The sequence below is a fragment of the Pantherophis guttatus genome, chromosome 8 (genome assembly GCF_059756535.1).
Source record: "Pantherophis guttatus breed Tessera chromosome 8, ASM5975653v1, whole genome shotgun sequence".
NCBI lineage: Eukaryota > Metazoa > Chordata > Lepidosauria > Squamata > Colubridae > Pantherophis > Pantherophis guttatus.
In genome coordinates this window covers 52,858,776-52,880,865 of record NC_142070.1, presented here as the reverse complement: position 1 = coordinate 52,880,865, position 22,090 = coordinate 52,858,776, and the positions used below count along the sequence as shown (strand labels likewise).

Below are 22,090 nucleotides of genomic sequence, written 5' to 3'. Positions count from 1 at the left end.
TTAAGCCACCGCCGGCAGATCTGCGGACCTACCCTGTCCTGGAGAGACAGGGAATTAGAGAGGGACCCCTCGGATGGCCGAGAGGACCGGGCAGGTTCCTCGGGGCCAGAGGATCGCCCTCTGTGCCGGCGGCGGTGGGAGAGGCAGCCATGGCGGCTGCCCCAAAGCTTCTCCAACCGGGACAAGCAAAGTGCAGGAGGAGACACAGGAGCAAGATGTTTGAATGTCAGGTGAGTAGGACTAACCCAGGCGGGATCAGTCTTCAAATATTTAATTACTAATAATGCCCTGGCCTTAACAGCGGCTAAGAACTATTTGGGCAAAGAACTCAAAACAATTAACAAGGAGAAGACCCATTAAAGGACAATAGTACTTATTGACTGCTTTTGGAATTTAATGTCCCTTTGGATGGATTTAAAATTTGATATTTTCTTGGTCCTTAATGAGAATGGATTAGCTTTGAAGAGGAAGAAGGAGAAGAGGAAACAAGCAGAATGTCTTTTTAAAGCTAGGAGAATAATAAGCGGAGGAAGCTAAAATGGTTGCCTGCTGAGAGGGAAAGTACAAACTGCAGTTGTGGATTTCTTGCTGTTCAAAGAAGAAACTTTGTATCTTGCTTCCCAAACTGGATTATCTTGAGGAAAAACTAAGGAGGCTTGATTTTAGATGTACTTAAACTGTTTTTGGACTACTTATGGACAGTTGGAAAGAGGAAATTAATTGGAACAATTAAAATTGCTGATTAATGGCGTTGTAACAAAAAGGAGAAGGGTGTAGCCCCAGAAGACATGATGATACCATATATGGAATACAAAAGAATTAAATCCTTTAGTCTTTATAACTTTATTGATTTTAGAATTGAAAGGGAAAAAAAAGTTTGGACAGATCGGAGAAAGGAAAAAACCGGAATATACTGGGTAGCAAGATGAGAAAATTACCACAGTTTGATTAAAATGGATGTAAATACTTTCTATGTAATTGATGTTTAAATAATGTAAGGAGGAGAGTTCCTCTTGCTTCTTTCTCTCTCTTTTCTACTTTTTCTTTCCTTTTTTAAATATTTTCTTATCATATTCCTCTCTTTTTGTTTTTCTTTTTTTTCCCTTTCTTTTTTTGAATCTTTCTTTTTGATTTCTTCTGCTATACTTTTTTCTTCTCCCTTTCTCTTTCCTACTTTTACTTTTCATTATTACTATTAAGAGAAGTGATTCTCAAGGTGGGGAAAATGTGATTATAGAAAAACTATAAGAAATATGAAGATTATGAATGAATTTTTTATTATTAATAAGAATTGCTAATAGATTTAAGGACTACAGAAAATTGTTTTTTTTAATGGTCTAAAATATTGTTCTTTATAGAAAATAAGAAAACGTGAATGAAGCTTTGAATATTACCAAGAATTGCTTATAGACTTTATGATTATTTTTAAAGCGAGAAATGTCATTATAGAAAAATTACAAAAAATGTGAATATTTTGAAAGAACTTTTTAAAAATATTAAGTGTTCTAATGGATACAGAAAATTGATTTGAAAGTGGTTTAAAATGTTGTTTTTTCATAGTAAATAAGAGAATGGGAATGAATTTTGAATATTAATAATGACTTTTTTATAGATTTTATAACTATGGTAAATTGGTTTTTAAAATGGTTTAAAATGTTTTACATTTAAAAGCAAGAAACAAATAGGAAATGGGAGAAATTTAAAGAAAATTAATAGTTTAGGAAAGAGTAGGAGAGAAGATATATGTTAAAACGCATTATTATTTTAAATTGCTAAGGAAGTATGATTTTGGGGATTAGATGATTAAAGCTAAATTGTGAATTAGTCAAATATAAGGTTAGGAGTGGAGGAAAGCATTCCTGGAGAACAGCTGATTAGGCTGTGAACCAGACAAAAATAAACCTAGGAGGAGCGGAGGAGGCAGTGCTGGAGAGCAGTTAGAGCCAAACTGCGAACCAGTTAAATATAAAATAAGGAATAGATCATCCGGTGGCTCCGTGTTCCCTGAATGGACGCTCCTTCAGGAGCTCCAGCCCCGTGATTCCGTTTGCTGCTAGAACAGTGAAAATCAGCTGTTCTAGCGGCTCAAACCCCCCCCCCAGGGAAAAAGGGGGAGAGAAGAGCAGAAGGGTCTGGGTAGAGCTCCCCTAGACCCCCAGTCTTTTTTTTTTTTAAGCCTGGGGTTTGCAGGATGAGAGCCCTCTGAAAGCCCTTCAGTGCTCCGGATCCGGGATGATTCTGCTTTAAGCAGAACAAGGGGTCGCGACCACACCAGCAGCGCAATTTTAAGGATTATGAGAAAATTCGAATCAGGATGCTGGCAGAGCAAATCAGGAGAACAGGAAATGCAAGTATTAAACTTTAACTCCGTTTAAAAGAAAAAGGAAAAAAGATGGCGCTTAAGGGCGTTTAAAACGAAAGTTACAAGTGAAAGTGATCGTTAAAACTGCAACATTGTAAACGTGGCAAGAAAAAGATTTAAAGTGCTAGTGAAATGAAAAAGACTGGTATTGATCTTAACTACTTTATACTTCTAAATTGTGTGGAAAATTATTGGATTTATTGACCTGATAGCTGAACAAATTTAAAAATAATTGGACTTTGAAAAAAAAGAAAATGGCTGGCACCTTTGAAAGTGCTAAAGGACTATTATTACACACACCAGCAAATATACAAATAAGAGCCATAATACATGAAATTTTTGAGTCATAAACCACTGCTTTACTGGAAAGTCTTAAAGGTTTTTTTGATGAAAGGTCTCAGGAAGAGGAAACTGTTTTGACTCAAAACATGGAGACAAAGGAGAATATAGTATCATTTCAAGGCTTGTTAGACAGTAGTGAGCTGTTGGAACAAGATGGGGCAGGAATTCAGTTTAATGTGACTTTGGACAAAAAGGATGCTTTCCAGACCAAGAGGGGAAAGCAAAGGAATCTGGAAGAGTTTAATCAGGAGGACTTGAGAGAGATTTATGGGGGTTTCAAATTAAATGAAATAACTTTAAGAAGACAAAAACTTTCAAAGAGACATCAATCTCAAATCCAAATTTTAAAATTCTCGAAAATAAAAGCAGTTGGAGGAGCAATGCTGAAGAAGAAAGAATTATCGAAGAAAAAGGACTGGAAAAAATACAGAAAGAAGGGAAGAACTGAAGATTAATCTTTTTTGGGGAGGATTTTGGCAAGAGGTTGAGAAGTTTAATTAAATTTGTATTTTTAAAGTTTATTCTTGTCAGGGCATTTATTAATCCCATGTTTGGCTCTGGGACTACTTACCCTGGTTTAAAGGAGGAGATGAATCGAGGCTTATTCCAAGTTGCACTATTCTGATAAAGAAACGCGAAGAAAAGGTTTCTAATAAAACTCATTTATTTGTTATAAAGAAAATAAAACACCTCACTGACTAAGAAAAGTTAATTGTTACATTTTTGAAAATAATTCTTGCCGGCTATCTGAGCCGGACCTCTGGCAAGAGAACAAAGGAAAGAGATGTGTGAAGAGCAAGTGAAGGAATGTGGGTGGATACGGAAACACGTAGCTTACTGATAAGAAGTTGGCAAAGCTACGGAGAGTCTGACAGTCCAGAAATAATGAGCTCAGCTGGTAAATAAAATAACGCAGTGACATTCCCCTTCTTTTGCCAGTTGAGCAAATATCAGTACATCATCAAATAAGGCACATCTTCTCACGCAGATACTCGTGTTGAGCTGCTGGAAGTGGTTTGTTGATCATATCAGCAATTTGATCATGTGTAGATACATATTGCATTTTGACAAAACCTTTTTTCACTAAATGTTTTATGTTTTGGTAACGAATGTCAATGTGTCTGGACCTAGAACCTGTGAAATGTGATTCAGAAATATAAACCACCGATTCATTGTCTTCCATCACGGTGATCGGTCGGATCGGGTGTGTCCAAATATCTGTGACTAAAGCATCAAACCAAGTTAGAGAATTACATGCATCTGAAACACAAGCATATTCAGCTTCAGTAGATGAACAAGAAACAAAATTCTGTTTACGTACTTGCCAATAAACAGGACATCCATTTAAGAACATCATATAACCTGAAGTACTTTTACGTGATTTCTTATCACTTGCCCAATCAGAATCTGCATAACAACATAATTCTGCATAATCAGTATGTGTTGGTTCTAACAATAACTTCAAATGTTTAGTGTATTTTAGGTATCTCAATAATTTCTTAATACATGTCCAATGAAACTGTTTTGCCTTACCTACGTGTCGAGATAAGAGATTAACACTAAGTGCAATGTCGGGTCTGGTCCAACTACTAATGTACAATAGTGACCCAATGACTGAACGATAAAGTGTTTGATCCTCGAACTCAGGACTTTCTTCTTGTGTCAAGTTGTGAAAATCTGTTTGCATGGGTGTCTTTGTTGTGTTAGCATCTTTCATGTTGCAATGATGCAAAACTTGTTCAATTTTATCTTCTTGTGAAAGACTAAACCCCTTCTATGTCTTTTCAATCTGAACACCTAAATAAGTGCTGATATGACCTAATGATTTCAATGTGAAGTATCTCTGCAAAGCTTTGGCAAAAATTTCACTCATTTGCTTATTTGGACCAATATAAACAATATCATCAACATAAACAAGAACTATCTCATATGCATCGTTAGATCTTTTTGTGAACACGCACTCATCAGTTTCGGACTTAATAAAGCCCATTGAATTTAGTTTGTCAGTAAGACATAAGTACCACATTAAACCAGATTGTTTCAGACCATAGAGACTTTTGTTTAGGAACCAGGTATCCCCTTCTTGCTGTCGGAATCCTGGAGGACTTCTCACGTAGATCTCTTCGTCTAGGTCTGCATGTAGATAAGCTGTGTCAACATCAAACTGGAAAACTTCTAAACCAAGGATAGTTGCAGTTGCTAAAGCAATTTTTACACTCTCAGTTCTAACTGTCGGTGAGTAAGTATTTGTGTAGTCCTCAGGATAACGTTGAGCGAAACCCTGAGCTACAAGTCTGGCCTTGTACAGTGACTCACCATTTGGTTTCTTTTTGATTCTGTAGACCCATCGAGTGCCAATGACCTTTTTGTTTGCTGGAGGTTTTGCAGGTGTAAATACTTTAAGTTTCTTTAGACTGTCCATTTCAACCTGCATTGCTTCATACCATTTGTCTTGCTCTGAATCAGGGAGCTGCTTGATTTGTGTGAAATTATCAGGTGGAAGTGTGACATTGCAAATCAAAGGCAAGGGTGCTTTTGTCAGTTGCCAAGAATATCGTTGTGGAGGGATCCCTTTTGTGGCCCTCTTGGAACGTCTCGGGACAACTGTCCAGTCTTCTTCTTCTTCGTCCTCGTCCTCACTTTCGTCGCTAGCGTCAGCATCCGCGGCTTGCGAAGACGAAACATCGGGTTGAGAAGAACCAGTGGAATCTTGATCATCAATCTGCGTGGCATTAGCAGTATCATCTCTGGGAAAATAAACTCCAGGATCATTGGAATGAATCCTGGACCAGTCAGTATCTTCTTCAAAATTAGCAGATTGGGAAATCACAATTGCATGTTTAGAGTCAATAAATTTGCTCCATTTTGAGTTATCATCAATACCCATAAATCTCAGTCTCTTTGCTGCTGGACTTCCTTTTCTTCTTTGAGCTAAGGGAATGTTCACTTAAATATGGATGTTTTTAAGATTGGGCTTGTAGCCATACAACATGAAGAAAGGAGTCTGATTTGTTACACTGCTCCAAGTACGGTTGACAATGTAATTTGCATACTTGATAGCTTCACCCCAGTATATCATATCAAGGTTGGCGTCTTCTAGGAGACAACGCATCATGGTTTGCAGTACCTCTCCATTCTGAGCCGGTATGTCAGGGGGTGAAGTCTGATGAATAATTCTATTCTTACGCATCCAGTCCTGGAAATGCTGAGACATGAACTCGGCACCACGAACACTCTGGATTCTGGCGATGCGAACTTGGTGTTGGGTAGAAACAAGGGTTGCAAAGTCTTTAAAGATCTGAAAAGTCTCTGATTTTTCTTTCATAGGATATACATATCCATATCTAGAGTAATTATCAACAATTGTTAGAAAATATTTTCTACCACCAAATGATGGTGGGAATGGACCAACTATGTCAATGTGAACCAAATCAAAAATGCGTGTTGACAGGCGTGTAGCGCGTTTGGGAATGGCTGCTGCTTTGGATTTGGCCTTCTTGCATACAGCACAATCCAAAAACACCTTACACCCCTTTAGATCCAAACCTTTTGCGAACTCCGGCATCTTCCTAAGAACACGGAAACTGGCATGCCCCAATCTTCTATGCCATTTGTGAATACACCTGGAATGCAAAGGTTTACCTGTTAGTGAATTCTCAATATTAACATTTTTATGCGGAACCTCAGGCTTGCTCTGAGCAACCTGTTTACCAATTCTATTTTTGTTGGCTTTAGGAGCCTTTGGAATAGCAACAGGATCTCTCTCTGGAGCATCTCTCTCTGGGCCTGTGCTCTGCCTTTTTGGAGTTTGCATACTTGCCTGTGTTTGTGTTTTAGGCTTTGGCTTTAAGTAATAAACACCACCAATTAATATGGTTTCAGCAACAATATCTCCATCTTTAACTATGTAACTTGCTTTTTCAAGGTGGTGAACCTGAAACTTTAACATTCTAGACAAGTGACTCTGACTAAGCAAATTACTGGTTGCTGTTGGTATGTAATAAACATCAGGAATGAATGCATCGAGCTCTTCAACATAAACAGTTCCTTTTCCTTTGACCTGACAAGGATGATTGGAGAAAGAATAAAGTTCACGTAGTTCAGGTTCAGGCTCGTGCATTTCTGTGAAAAGTTCCTTTCTGTAGGTAACATGCAATGCTGCACCACTGTCCAAAGTCCACAGGAGTCGTCTGTTGTACTCTGGTTGAGGTTGTGGATCATTGGTTAAAGCCAATGTGGCGAGTGGAGTTTGTGGATCACGCCGGGGACCACGACGACCTTGTCTTCCGCCTCTGCCTCTGCCTCTGGAATCTGTTCCTCTGGGCTGGTACGTGACGGGAGCTGGAACTCGTTGGGGACAATCCCGGGTGGCATGTCCCACACGATTGCAGGTGTAGCATCTTGGCGTCCTTGGAGCGTAGGTCCTTCCTCGGAAGGGGCGCCTAGCTGGAGCTCTTGATGCGGGTGGTCCTCTCAAGTGTGGTGTGGCCAGCATGAATGCCTCTTCTTCAATTAAAAGTCTACAGACATTGTCCACTGTGCGTTGAGCAATCGGGACTTGGTTAATTTTTGTAACAGCATCTTTCCATTCATAATTCAAAGAGTTAATAATGATGCTGATCATTTGAATATCTTCAATGTTATGGCCTCTTTCTCTCAATTCTGTTCTCAGACCTTTCAGTTTGGTCAAATGTCCTCCAATTTGTTCACTGGGTTTCAATCTCGAACCGTGGAGTTCAGACATGAGTAAACATGAAGATTCAATTGAGATAGGCCTGTAGCAATTTTCCAATTCAGCCCAAATTTGTCGGGCTGTTGTATTTGGTGGAAAAGTGACCTGCAGTTCAGTATCCATGGACATCAATAATGTTGTGCGGGCCCTTATCTCTAAATCTCTTATTGCAAAGTCCCATGGTTGAGCAGGTGGGTTAAATACCATACAATGACTGCCTTCTCTAAGAAGCAATAGTGTAATCTCACTGACCCAGGCTTTGTAATTGTGTCCTGACATTTTTAGTTTTGACTCACCAGTTAGTGGAGAGACAGAAAATGCCTGGTGAGGAGCCTGTACTTGGTATGCTGGCTGTGCTGGCAGAAATGCCTGTGGTATTTGCTGTGCCTGTTGTGGACCTAAAAATGGTCTTGGTTGTGCCATTGGAGGTGGGCCAGGAGGTGGCCCTATTTGCACTTGTGGCTGGGGCACATATGCAGGCATTTGTAGCTGCTGTGGCTGATGCATTGGAATCTGCTGTATTCCAGTTGCCATTTGTGCTTGAGCTGCAATATTGGCATGACCTGCTGGAGATGCAGTCATTTGCCTTTGCTGTGTTCCATCTAAAAGGACACCATCACCACCAGGGGGTGTTGGAGTTTGAGCCCGTGGAGACACTTGTGGCGTTTCAGCTTGAATCTCTGAGTGAGTTAGAGACAGGTTTGCCAGGGTCTGCTGTAGTAATTTAAAATGTTCATCTAAGCTCCTTTCTCTTTCAGCTTCCTGTAGTAAATTACTTTCGCCAGCAGATGGTGTTGCACCTTCGGGCAGCTCAGTTTCAAGAAATGATTGCGTGGCAGGTTTATATGTAACTTGATCAGGGAGACTTTCATGTGACGTATGCAGTGCCCTCTGTCTTAATTGGCCTGACACAGAATCCACCAGGGGGAGTGTCTTTGGCTCTGAGCAAGAAGACAAGATGGCCTCTTTTGAAAATCTTAAGTCACAGGATTCTTCCTTATCATGCTCAAGCATAAACAAATCTCTCTTAAATCGAGACAGTTCATTTTCATAATATTTTACATGCTCACGATAGGATTTGATGGCCATCTCACGCTGGGTGAGCTCAGGGCTTTGAGAAGAATAATGAATTACTTCTCTCTCTGCGTGGGGGTGAAAAAGCTTCGCCGTTTGTGGAAACTTTCTTGGCCTGGCACCAAGCACATCGTAATCTGTGGGCTCTGGTAGAATAGATTCATAGCATGCAAATTGAGAAGAAAAAGCTACCGACCTCAGTCGCAGTTCATTATCTTCAAAAGCAGCTGTTCTGATATCTGTCCTTTGATGTGTTTCCGAAAGCATTTTCAGATCTTCTTCACCCATGGCACCTTCTTGTTCCAATTGCGTAGCCGTAGCAAGAGGCTGGAATCTTGAGGGCGTTACTATCTCCTGTTCTTCTTCCAAAGAGGATAAAGCTCTATGCTTCATTTTTCCTTTTTTCTTCTTCTGTTTCGGCATCTTAGCAAAATAATTAGCGTACCTCAGTAGCTAAAAACTAATTGCCTATGCGCTCTTATCAGAAGTAACAAAACAAGGAAAAAAGCCATAAATCAGACCATCCTCGTGCTACCAGAATGTCAGGGCATTTATTAATCCCATGTTTGGCTCTGGGACTAATTACCCTGGTTTAAAGGAGGAGATGAATCGAGGCTTATTCCAAGTTGCACTATTCTGATAAAGAAACGCGAAGAAAAGGTTTCTAATAAAACTCATTTATTTGTTATAAAGAAAATAAAACACCTCACTAACTAAGAAAAGTTAATTGTTACATTTTTGAAAATAATTCTTGCCGGCTATCTGAGCCGGACCTCTGGCAAGAGAACAAAGGAAAGAGATGTGTGAAGAGCAAGTGAAGGAATGTGGGTGGATACGGAAACACGTAGCTTACTGATAAGAAGTTGGCAAAGCTACGGAGAGTCTGACAGTCCAGAAATAATGAGCTCAGCTGGTAAATAAAATAACGCAGCAACAATTCTAAGATAATATAAAGGAAGTGTGTTATTACAATTGGTTCTGGATATAAAAATGATAGCTTCTTAAGAGTTATTGAGGTAAAAATGATAGCTTTTTAAGAGTTATCGAGGTATTAAAATGGTTAATTAAAAATTTGAGGGACACCTTTCTGAAGGGTTTGAAATTTATATTTTGAGAAATGATTTAATGTCCTATTGATGTATTAAGAGATTTTTAAAATGTTTAACATAAGATTATAGTATTTTAAGAAGGTATATGAGATAAAATGTTTAAAGTTTTAAAATGTCTAATTTTATGAAGGATTAAAGAGGATAAATGTCTAATTTAGAACTTTATTAGGGAGCAATGTTGATTGAGGAAGAAGGACTGGAAAAATATAGAAATGGTTAATCAAAAATTTAAGGGATAGTTTCCTGAAGGTTTTGAAATTTATACTTTGAGGAATGAACTAAGAAGGTCTTATTGATGTATTAAGAGGTTTTTTAAAATGTTTAATATAAGATTATACTATTTTAAAAGGTATAGGTGATAAAATGTTTAAAGTTTTAAAATGTTTAATTTAGAATTTTTAATGCTGAATAGTTAGAAATTGATAATTGGTTTATGGAGGAAAAAAGAGGATAAATGTTTAATTTAGAATCTTATTAGGAAGCAATGTTGAAAAAGAAAGGTGTTTGAGGGATGAAAATGAAATTTGTCAATGTTTGTTAATGCTTGTAATATTGTTAAAGCTATTAGATTATATACCAAGAAAAAGACTCTTATATTCAGGAAGAAAGAATTTAACTGATTTTGAGAATTTACAAAAGGGAGGTTGATGAATTTGCAAAAGAGGAGTTAAAGAGTGTGAGGGAGTTTTAAACTTTGTAGTAGGTTAGTATATTTTAGCTTTTGCTTGTTAAATGTTATACCCTGTTTTTGCTCTGGGAAGTCGGGGGTAGGGGGGAGGGTTGGGTTGGGATAAAATTGTTGAATAGATAAAGGTACAAATATAAAAGTAAATGTGGGGAAAATGTTACAACAAATGAAATGATAATATCAAGATATGATAAATATTGGAGGAGTAAGAGGAAAAAAGATGTATTCAGATGATACACTGATTGATTGATTATATATTGTATGTATGCGTGTTTATAAAATAAAAACTTTTCAAAATATATATATATAAGGTAAGGAATGGAGGAAAGCATCCCTAGAAAACAGCTAACTAAGCTGTGAACCAGCTAAAAAATAAACTTAGGAGGAGTGGAGGAGACAATGCTGGAGACCAGTTAAAGCTAAACTGTGAACCAGCTAAATACAAGGTGAGTGGAGGAAAGCATCCTTGGAAAACAGCTAATTATGCTGTGAACCAGCGAAATATAGGTTAGGAGTGGAGGGAAGCATCCCTGGAAAACAGCTGAAAAGCCTTTATCCAGCTAAAAATAAACCTAGGAGGAGTGAAGGAGAAAATGTTGGAAAGTAGTTAAAACCAAACTCTGATCCAGCCAATAAATAAGGTTAGGAGTGGAAGAAAGCATCCCTGGAAACCAGCTAATTAAGCTGCAATCCAGCTAAAAATAAACCTAGGAGGAGTGAAGGAGATATTTTTGAAGAACAGTTACTGTTTTTGAAATGTTTTGAGAGGAATAAAATATTTTATGTGGACTATTAGATGTGATTTAAAAGAAACATTGACTTAATTTGGATCTTTGAAGTAAGGAAAATATATGAAATACTGATTGTTAAAATGATAAATGAATATTATGAAGAGCTGTTTAGATTTGAAGTTTAAGATTTAGGGTGATTACATAATAGCTAAATGTTAGAATAAAATGTTAGATTGAGTGACAAAAATTGGATTTAGATTTGTTCTGTTTTCTTTTTTCTTTTTTTTCCCTTTAAGATGTTAATTGATGAAATTTGGAATTTATACTTATTTTATATCGGATCAAACCCTTGCTCTAAAAAGATGTTGTTTTATGCCTTATGTCAAAAAATAAATAAAAAAAAAAAAAAAAAAAAAAAAAGCTAGATCACCGGTACCTTGGTCCATTCCCTGTGGAGGCAGTCATTAACCCGATCGCCTACTGCCTGACCTTGCCATGCTCGATTCGTGTCCACCCAGTCTTTTATAGATCCTTCCTTGTCCCAGAAAGACCAGCCTGTCCTCTCTGCCAACCGGACCGTCCCCAACCAGTGCCATGAGACGGAGATGAACCACCCGAGTATGAGATTGCCAGCATTTGGGACTCATGGTGGCTTAAAGGACGTTTCCAGTATCTCAGTGAGTGGAAGGGATATGGGCTGGAGGACTTCACCTGGGAGGATGCAACCTCTGTGCATGACCCTATCTTGGTGAAAGCCTTCCATGGCCAATTCCCGTCACGGCCGCATCCATATCGTCAGACCTGGGGAAGGGCCCTGCGGTGAGGGATAGTGTTGTGGTCCGCCAGCAGCCTGCGGAGCTGGCAGCGGAGTTGGACAGCAATGAGGCTGAGGAAGAATAGGGGCCAGTCCTGGAGGCTGGGGAAGACCCGGATGAGGGCTCTGCGTCGGAGGCAGAGATGGGGCCAGGGCCATCGGGGAGGGATGTGTGGACTCCAGAGCCTCTAGAGGCTGACAGTAGAGAGGCAGAGGAACAGGAGGAGCCTGTTCCTAGTGCACATATGAGAAAAGCTGCCAGAAGGCAAGAGCAGCTAAAGCAAAGAGGACGACTCCCATAAGGCTTAAAAGACCAGCAATGGCTCTTGGACTCTTTGTCGGAAAACAACGTTGATAGACTTGTTCTTGTCTTGCTGCACTTATCTCTGGTCAGCGTCTTCTGCTTCTGAACTTTTGCCAAGAAAAGCCTTTGGCAGTTTGCCTAATTATACCAAGGTTGGTGATTAGACTGAAGAATTTGTGTTATGAAGAATTTGTTTTAATTTAGTTTGGACTACAGTGAGAATGAGTTAATTCTCAGCTGTTGTAATAAAGTCTGTTTTGGAACTGTTTGCATCTAATACAACCTACTTGGGCTTGGGTCACAACATTGTTGGACCAATTTGGCCTTCCGGAAGTGGTCTCTTTGGTACCCCAGAGAATGCGCAGCTCCCTCGCTTTTATGTTCCACAGGCGGAGGGAATAGATGCTCTCTGCAGCCATTGGCCGAAGGGGCTTCTTTACACATTTCCTCCCCTGCCACTCATTCCAAGAGTGGTACAGAAGATACTGGAGGAGCAGGCGGAGGTCATTCTTCTTGCACTTCATTGGCCCTGGCAGTTTTGGTTCGCCAACCACAAATCTTTGTTGGTGGCCCCTCCCTGGAGGATACCTCAGGGCGTGGCCTCGCTCAGCCAGGGGGCGTTGTCCACCTGGACCCACTGTGGCTCCAACTGACCGCCTGGCACTTGAGCAGCGCACTCTGAGTGGAGACAACTTCTCCCCCAGGGTTATCTGAACCATCCAGGTGTCTCGGAGATCATCCACTGACCGCATTTATTTGGCCACTTGGCCAGCATTTTGGGATTGGTGTGACCGTATGGGGATTTCTTCCCTTCAGGCTTCAATTGCCCAGATCCTGGAATTTCTCCAGGACGGTCTTAACAGAGGACTATCGCCCAATACACTTCGGAGGCAGATGTTGGCTATCTCATTGGTCCTGACTTGTGGGTCCCTTACTCTTTATCCCAACATCCTCTTATACGCAGGTTCCTGAGGGGAGCCACTAATTTGTGTCCCCCCGTGGTGCATAGGTATCCCACCTGGGACCTGTCTATTGTACTGAACTCTCTTACGGGAGCCCCCGCCTCCGTCTCCTGTCATGTAAAGTCACCTTTTTGATGGCAATTATTTCCACCAGGTGGATTTTGGAGATTGCTGCCCTCTCCGTACGAAGTGACCTCTGTGTATTTCACGCTGATTGCGTGGTCCTTCAATACGGCCTTCCATCAGATGCAGGAACTGATCCTCCCCAATTTTTGTCCTAATCCTGCTCACTCCTTGGAACGGCGCTGGCATACATTGGACATTTGGAGGGCCCAGCGTATTTACCTTTTTTTTTTTCTTTAATTTATATGCCGCCCTTCTCTGGAGACTCAGCGTGGCATACAATACATTAAGCAATAGCCTTCATACTTTTGCATATTTATACAAAGTCAGCTTATTGCCCCCACAATCTGGGTCCTCATTTCACCTACCTTTGAAAGGATGGAAGGCTGAGTCAACCTTGAGCCTGGTGAGATTTGAACTTGCAGTAATTGCAAGCAGCAGATGTTAATCTGTTAATAACAGTGCTTTAGTCCACTGTACTAAAGTTCTTGTACCTTAAGAGAACTGTTGACTTATGTCAGGCAGAGTCATTTGTCTCTTATTCCAGTCTCTTTAGGTTGCAGGGTCTCTCCTTCCACCATTGGCAGATGGATTCGTCAGTGTTGTGGCCCGCCAGCGGCCTGCGCGGATTGTGGCTGATCACGATGACAAGAAGGCTGGTGTGGGGTTGCGCCAGCAGCCGGCGCTCGCGTTGGACAGCAAGGAGGCTGAAGAGGATGTGGTGCCAGAGGCAGAGACTCAGCAAGGGCCTTCAGAACCTCCAGAGGCTCCTTCAAGTGGAGAGAGCGAAGTGGAGGAGCCTCTCCTCAATGCTCGAGCACACAGGGCTGCCAAAAGGCAGGAGTGGCTACTCAGGAGGAGGAGGTCTCCTCGAGAGTAAGTTTTGAGGATAATTGGCCACTCCCTTAGCTTATTTAAGTCGCAGGCAGTTAGTAATTTTTTGCTAGAAACAATGTGTAATTATTACAGAGCATTTTGGAGAGTGAGTGTCTTATTGTATCTTGTTTTCTGGGCTGGTTGCCAACCTTTGCTGGACTTTGTTTATTCTTGGTACGTTATAACTTTGATAAAGACCGTTGGTGTGTGTCACAATCCTTGGGAATCCGGAGCTGGGGCAGAACAGTCAGACTATCACCAAGGTGTATGAACTGCGCTCCTTGCCACAACCATCGCATCTGATGGTTGTGGCAAGGTTGTGCCATCAGATGAATGCCATCTGATGGCATTCCACCTGCAGTGCGGCTACTTCTGTACATATCCAGTATGTTAATATCAAATTTCACTTTATATTCTTATTTCTTAATTTGATTTCTATTTTCCAACCATGTATAAAACCTATTCCACACTTTATAATAATCCGGGTCTTCTCTTTTTTTGATCTCCTTCCTTCTATTTCATATCAAATAGAGTTGTATTGGTTGGTTTCATTTCAAACATTGGATCTTTTAAAGATCTTAAATTGGTAGGTATCTCTGAGGATGCTAAGGGCTAAGGCAAATCTAAGCAGACCAGTCTCTGTCTATGTGTGTATGTATGTTCAAATTTGGATTATTCCACAACAATCTCTTGGATATGATTTTGGAAATAATAACAGGAACAATAATATGTCTAGCATTTTTCAGGTGTGGAAATAAAGATCCTTACTTAATATATTTGAACTCTAAAACCTGTCAAGCATTTTTAAAGCTTAAAACCACCTAAAGATCAGGCTTCTAGAAATAATATTCCTTCTTCAGTTGCCAAAAATCCTTATGTTGAGTCTCTTGGTTATTCACTCTTTTTCAAAATATTATATTGCAGAAGTGGAAAGCCACTATCCTGATACACATGAGATACAAAAGTTGAATTCAGTTGTTTATTTCCAGGCTGAAAGAAAATGAAAAGTCATATGTGTACAAATTCTATGTTTGATACCACAATTATAAATTTCAACAGTTTTCATAAGCTCTTTAAGCTTTAAAAGAGAAAGTTTTACTTAGATTTTTGCATTGGTTAAGTGATTACAGTGGCATTCTTAAAATGAAATATATTAAATGACTGCAAACTCTTCATTTTTTGAATGTGAATATAAATTCATTATTTTAAGCCATTTTGTGATTTGTGTCTGCTACTTTGTAATAATTTACAGATCTAGATCTAAACATAAAAAGTGAGCAATCGATAGAAGAGGTCGTATTTATTGTTCTTTTCTTAGAGAAATGAATCTCTAATATTTGGACTGTATAAAGAAGCTGTAAGGTTAATATGGCTGCCTTTTCAGTGCTTAGACATGAATAGAAGCTGATATTGCTTGATTTAGCTTGGACTTCCTTAAACCAGTTTATTCTGCTTTACTTCAGGCTTAGTCACCTTCAAAAACAGCAGACTTCATAAATTAAGTCTGCTGTTCCACCTTTAAGCACTCCTAGATTGTAGTCAGTAGCAACCAGGCTGCAATAATTTCCCTTTGATGACATCATCGATCGTGGAAGAACGGAGTTGCTGCAATAAGCCGCACACAGTCCAAATCCTGATTGAATATGGCAGCTTCCCAGTCTGCTGTTGTGCTATAAGAAACGCCGTGGCTGTTGTGCTCTTAAAACTCCTTTTGTCAAGCTCATGGAAGTATCTTCTGATCCTTATTTACCATACGATGGGGGAGGAGATGGCATTCCATTAAGAGAGTTGCATAAAAGAGGTATAGCAAATTTGTTGTGATTTAGTTTCTTTTATCTTTTTGTCATGTGCCAGTTGCTTTCAGAGTAAGAGAGAAGGTTTTTGTTTTTGTTTCTTTTAAACAGCTGCATTTTTGACAAGCCTCTCTCATTTCTTTTACACTAGATCTACCTACATGGGTTGTGCTTCCTTGTTGATAAACCATTTTTTTCCTAAGATCATCAGCAAGCGACTCCATCTTCGGTATTTGGTTTTCTTTTTTAAAAAACAGAAGACTTAAGCTTTGATGTAAATTGTGTAATACTATAACCCCATAGTAATGGCTGCCATAACTAGAATGACCAGAATTAATCAAGGAAGCTATTTTGACTCCTTCAGTGAAAGAGAATGCTGTTCGTACTAGGCGTTGAAGTCTCTCTATATGCTGTTTAGTATTAACTCCTTCATGGCATTTTGAATGTTTGGTGAAATATGAATTTACTGTGTGATTTAAAACAAGTCCTTTATTGTAAAAACAAAATGGGTTACATTGGTTTTTATTTGCAATCTTGGGAAGTTTTGATTTCAATGCTATTTTTCTACTGCTATGCCATTAAAAAATTTGTATACTGTAAAAATATTTTTATGCCTTTTCCTTTATCAAGTGATTTGAAGCATTGTTAGAAGATCAGCAGTTTTCAGGTTACCGGAGGAGAGGGTGTAATTGGGGGAGCTGATAATTCATAGGGAGTCTGTTGTTCAAATAGTAGCAGACATGTTTTTTCTGGTTAATATGGCTGTTACAGTCTAAATGAGTGATTGTGACATGGAATGATTATGCAAAATAGCACACAAATATGATAGGCAGGTTTTTTTTAATATAACACTGTTTCTTCTTCCAGTTTCAGCATTTATCGTGGAAGCTGCTGTCTTAGCTTAAATCTATGAGCTAGATGAAAAAGAATTAGTAAAGTAGCACTAGTGAAGCTTTCTATTTTATTTCTATAATATTGGGCTTCCTTGAAAACCCTGTATAAACTAAATTAACTAAAATAAAATCTTACTGACATTTATTTCAAAGATGTGTGGACTTTTTTCTGATAACTTTATTCATACATATAATGAATAAAGTGTTCAAATAAGATTAGGGTGTGCCTGGACTTTGCTCTAAATGTACTGTTTATGCCTTTCATTTTGTATTTATTTAAAACTGAACAGTAGGTTATCTTTTCTGTGACATATCAGATTGAATTCTTATATAACCAGACAAAGTAAACTTCTGGTGAGCTACTGCTAAAAAGTTCATATGACTGTCATATGGCATTTAAACTGAAAGAAATGCCTTGTTCTACACATATTTTGATTATTATATTCTGTGCTTTATTGCAGGGTATAATAGGTGATTTGATTTTGATGTAAATTTTCAATCTGTGAGTATTTGTTGATATATATGTTTGATTTGAGTTTGTGAATTATTGCAGATATAATCTTGTTTTGTCTGAATGGAGATTCTTCTGTAAGAATGTAAGGATAGCCATCAGCCAAGGCCCATTTGACACCAGGATCTTGTTTCTCATCATGGCCTATAAATTCTGGGCGCTATGCAATAAGGAAGTGGAGATATATTCTTCTCCTGTTATCTTCTGCCATTGGTATCTGAAGACATGCTGCCATATTCCAAAATGCTAATTCATTGATGGCGAATCTAAGATACAGATGCCAACATCCACCAACACCTGAAAACAACTGTGCTGGAAACCACACTTCATTCTTCAATGACTTTTGGAAGCTGCAGAGGCCATGCAAAAATAGGATGTGCTTTTGTATGGCCTCTGGAACTTCTGAAAATCATGTGAGAACCAGGTGCTCTTTCAAGCAGTTTTCAGCGACTGCAGAAGTGTGACCCAGAGTTGCCTTGGGTAGACTATATGGGCCTGTCAATAGAAAGAATACTGAAAAAAGTGTCATGCAGCATATCCTGGGGATCACCACATGACTGTATTTTTTTTTAAATGAATCAAAAATTACCTGTTTTTTCTAAGGGAGGTGACACATCAGCAGGATCAAATTAGGCATTTATTTTTTTTTCACATGCTGAGCCCAAAAGGTTTACCATTACTGGTCTAACCCTATTGGAAAACTACAGAGTAGTAGGTCTAGTTTTCTTTTCCAGCCTGTCAAGTTAGTGGCTAATACCATGCCTTGCAGTATTGAATTCCACAAGTATGTATTTTGTGAAGAAGCTATTTTGTGTTTGAAATCTCCAAGCATCTTAAATGGATGAGCCTTGGTCCTAATGTTTTGAAAGAGGGAGAAAAACTCCAGTTAGTTCAAATAGGGATGTAACTCTCACCAGCTGAACAATATAATTATGAAATCTTAAAACAGTTTTCTTTCCTGTCATGCTAACATTGGAGCTACTGATTCCATTTCACTTTTTTTAATGCAGGTTAAATGTTGCAAAAATACTCTCATCAATTATTAAATATAAATGCTCTGTTGAATGCTTGATACTAGGTTACCTAGGCTTCATTTTGTTCTCTTTCTTTCTTACATTGTAATATATCTCAGAAATTTTTCTTTCTTTTTGACATTCTGCTGTTAATTTTAAAATATAATCACTTGTGCAGAGCACAAAAAATAAAATTAAATATATTTGTTCATAAAAAACATATGCAGCTTCTTTTTTTAAAAAAGAAACATTTATTTATGGGATTAAGGAATATTCAACCCTGTAATCTTCCCATTCCTGAGTCATTTGAATGTTAAGAATAGTTGGTGCAGTCAGGATAATCTATAGGTGGAAGTGTGTATATGTGTGAGTTTTATAATGTCTAGTAGACAACAATGTTTCAAAGAGACTTGATTTAAAACAACTGAAGGGGGACAGGAAGCCAGTCCTTATCTCTTTCTTGTTGAAACTGTCTTGTTCATCTGTATTGTACTTCATTATCAGATTTCTCATTTCTAATTATAAGTTATTATAACTGTTACTGGGAAATTAATAATTTCAAATATTTTGATCAAATATTACAAAGAATGAGTTTTTGGGTACAGTTAAAAAATTGCAAAACCATTAGGGTTTCATGTTTATACATAAGACAGTTAATATAACTATGGAGATTGTTGCCTTTTATTATACATTATTATATGTTCTGTAGAAATTCAGTTCTGTGATTGATTGTTTGATTGATTGTGTGATTGATTGATTGATTGATTTAAGGAACTGATAAGGTACCCCATCATATACACAGTAATACACAGTAAAAGTGATTCACAGTAAAGCCAATCAAAACATAGCAAATACCCATAATTTTATTCCAAGTTCTTCCAATTAAGCAAAAGATCCAGTAAATCTTCCCATTAACTTTTCTAGTTGGTAGAACAAAATAAAATATACTGCTCAAAAAAAATAAAGGGAACACAAGCAAAAGACATCCGAGATCTGAATGAATGAAATAGCCTTATTAAATACTTTGTTCTTTACATACAGTAGTTTATACACTGCTCAAACAACTAAAGGGAACACAAAACTACTGTATGTAACGAACAAAGTATTTAATAAGGCTATTTCATTCATTCAGATCTCGGATATCTTCTGCTTGTGTTCCCTTTATTTTTTTGAGCTGTGTATTTTCAGGTCTCATATCTGAGCAATCTATATTATATAAGTTGCTGTATGTTATAGTAGCAAGTGTATCAATAAATATAGAATGAATTCAATTGAAAAACAGAAATATAGTGAAGGAAAAAGTGATTGTTGAGATACGGGACCACACTTGTGACCATCGCAGCTTCCCCACTGTATGTGATCAGAATTCAGGCACTTCTTGTTGCTTCTTCCTTTTATTTTTCTTCGCTATAAATGTTATAGCAACTCCTCTCATGTATGCTTTCGCTGTGTCCCATAAATTTTGTAATGACGTGTCTTTTCTATTTTCTTTAAAGAAGAATCCCATTCGTTTTTCCAACATCTGCCTAAATTCTATATCTTTTAATATCAATTGGTTCATAGTCCATCTATACTTTTCTTTCATCCTTTCCAGGTGATTCTCATTGGATTATGATCTGCCTATAGATTTGTATCTATTTCTACCTCATATACATTAGTATTTAATTCCATCGACAGCCATACCATGTCTACTTTAGACCAGGAATAGAATAGAATGTGTATTGGTTTTCCCCTGGGTTCCTCTTTCCATACATCTTGTATGTTTAACTCTTCTGCCATTTTAAAGAAAGTTCTAGGTAAAATCCTTTTTACTCCTTACCTTATTCTGTTACTTTTATAGTCCAATTTTTTATCTATTGTTGCATTGAAGTCTCCTAGGAGACAAAGATTATCATACTCCATATCATATCATGTTTTATTTTTTGGCTGTGCACCACCCTGAGTCCTTCGGGAGAAGGGTGGTATAAAAATTTAATAAATAAATAAAATAAAATGTATAGTATTATGTAGGTTTTTTATAAAATTGTTCTTGTCCACTATTTGATGCCTAGATTACAAGTAGGAGTACCCGCTTTTCATTTAATATTACTTCCACAATCAGGATCCTTCCCTCTTCATCATTATATATTTGATTAGCCTGAATTGTTTCTTTAACATATAACACCACTCCTCTCTTCTTTTGGTAATTATTTAAGTTTTTCTTTTATCTGGACCTTGTAGTGATATTATGTCTAGCTTCAATCTTTGTAATTTATTGAAGGTTTTCTTCCTTTTCATGGGTGAGTTCAATCCATTGATGTTTAATGATACTATCTTAAATTCTTCTTGCATTATTCTATCTATATCTGGGTCTGTTTGCTCTTATTTCTCTCGATTCTTTGGGTCTTGCTCCATTGCTCTCTGTTCGGTTCCTTTTCTCTCTCTCCTTTTGCTGCAGTTTCTTTTTTTCTGTAGCAAGCATTCCTTGATCTCTATCTTTTATTACTTCCCTCTCCTCCAATTCCTCTTCGGTACCGAAATGCTGGTTGTAGAACTCCATTGCTTTATGCAGTGAGTCCAATCTATGTCTCCTTGTGTAATTCGTATGTATTCTATAAGTTTCATCAATTTCTATCAGCATCTCTTCTTTCTCTGTCCCTAATGCCTTTGCTAGTAACTCTGCCAAAACGTCTGGTAAGTCTTCCCCTTTCTCCTCTTCCATATTGTGGAATCTCAGATAATGTGCTGCTTTTTCTGTCTCTAACAATATAACTGCAGTTTCTAACTCTTTACTTTCCTGGATTAGTCTATCGTTTATTTCATCTACTCTTTTTTCTTCTTTCTCCAGCCTCTTCTATTTCCTGTATTTTCTGTTCCTTTTTTGTAATCAATTGCTGGAAATTTTCAAACTTTTCATCCATCTTTTGTATCTTTTTAAAAAATTCTCCCATATCGTTTCTCATTTCTCCTATTTCCCTCTTCATTTCGTCATGGTTTTTTATCATGTTCTCCTGCATCGATATTGGAGCATAGCATGCAATTCCTTAAATGGATTTGATCTCTCCATTTATAACATATCTTCTATTGACCTCTGACTAGATGGACTTGAGGTAGCCGATGATGGTATGGAAGCAGGTTTCCTCCCTAACCCTATCTTTGTTAGGTTTGTAGTGCTTGTCATGGTCAACAATTTTACCTCAGATTTTTTTAATATCCAACACCTCCAATCACCTTTTAATACGTATATAGTCCTCTAGCACCCCAAATCTCGCTTGACCTATAGGTATAGAAAAAGAAGTAAACATCTTTGAGATCCAATCCCACTTCAATCCTCCCTTTAGACCATTCTTTTTGTAATCCATGTCTTAAATGCAATTAGATGAGAAAATAATAATAGTAATAGTAATAATCCATCAAACTGTAGAAGAAGAAAAAGAAAGTTTGAATGATTATGTGAGCCAAAGCACAGAAAGATTGCTGCAGGCTGTGAAAATGAAGAACATTATAAAAACAACAGAAAAAGGCAGAATATAAAGAAAACAGATTAAATGGATGGAAAACCAAAGCTCTGCATGGACAGTACTTGAAAAACATTGAAGGAAAATGTGATAACAACTTGACATGGGCATGGCTTAAGACAGGAACCATCAAGAAAGAAATGGAAGGTTTAATACTTGCTGCTCAAGAACAAGCATTACAAACTAATGCCATGAAAGCGAAGATACAAAAATCCACTGACAATCCAAACTATCGACTTTGCAATGACAAAGTTGAAACTGTTTCA

The 22,090-nt window shown here is 38.0% G+C and overlaps 1 protein-coding gene across 8 annotated transcripts in view; it reads left to right on the top strand.

Moving 5' to 3' along the window:
- CLCN3 (Cl-/H+ antiporter 3) overlaps nucleotides 1–22,090 on the top strand; it is a 78,746-nt gene that overhangs the window by 13,896 nt on the left and 42,760 nt on the right. For 2 of the 8 annotated variants that reach the window (XM_034442666.3, XM_034442664.3), the window contains exon 1: nucleotides 15,611–15,918. The exons of the other annotated variants lie outside the window; for them this stretch is intronic. In XM_034442666.3, coding sequence (XP_034298557.1) covers nucleotides 15,840–15,918 — 79 coding nt within the window. In that variant the 5' untranslated portion in view covers nucleotides 15,611–15,839. Of the gene's footprint in view, nucleotides 1–15,610; nucleotides 15,919–22,090 lie in introns of those variants that run through there. 8 annotated transcript variants of the gene reach the window in all.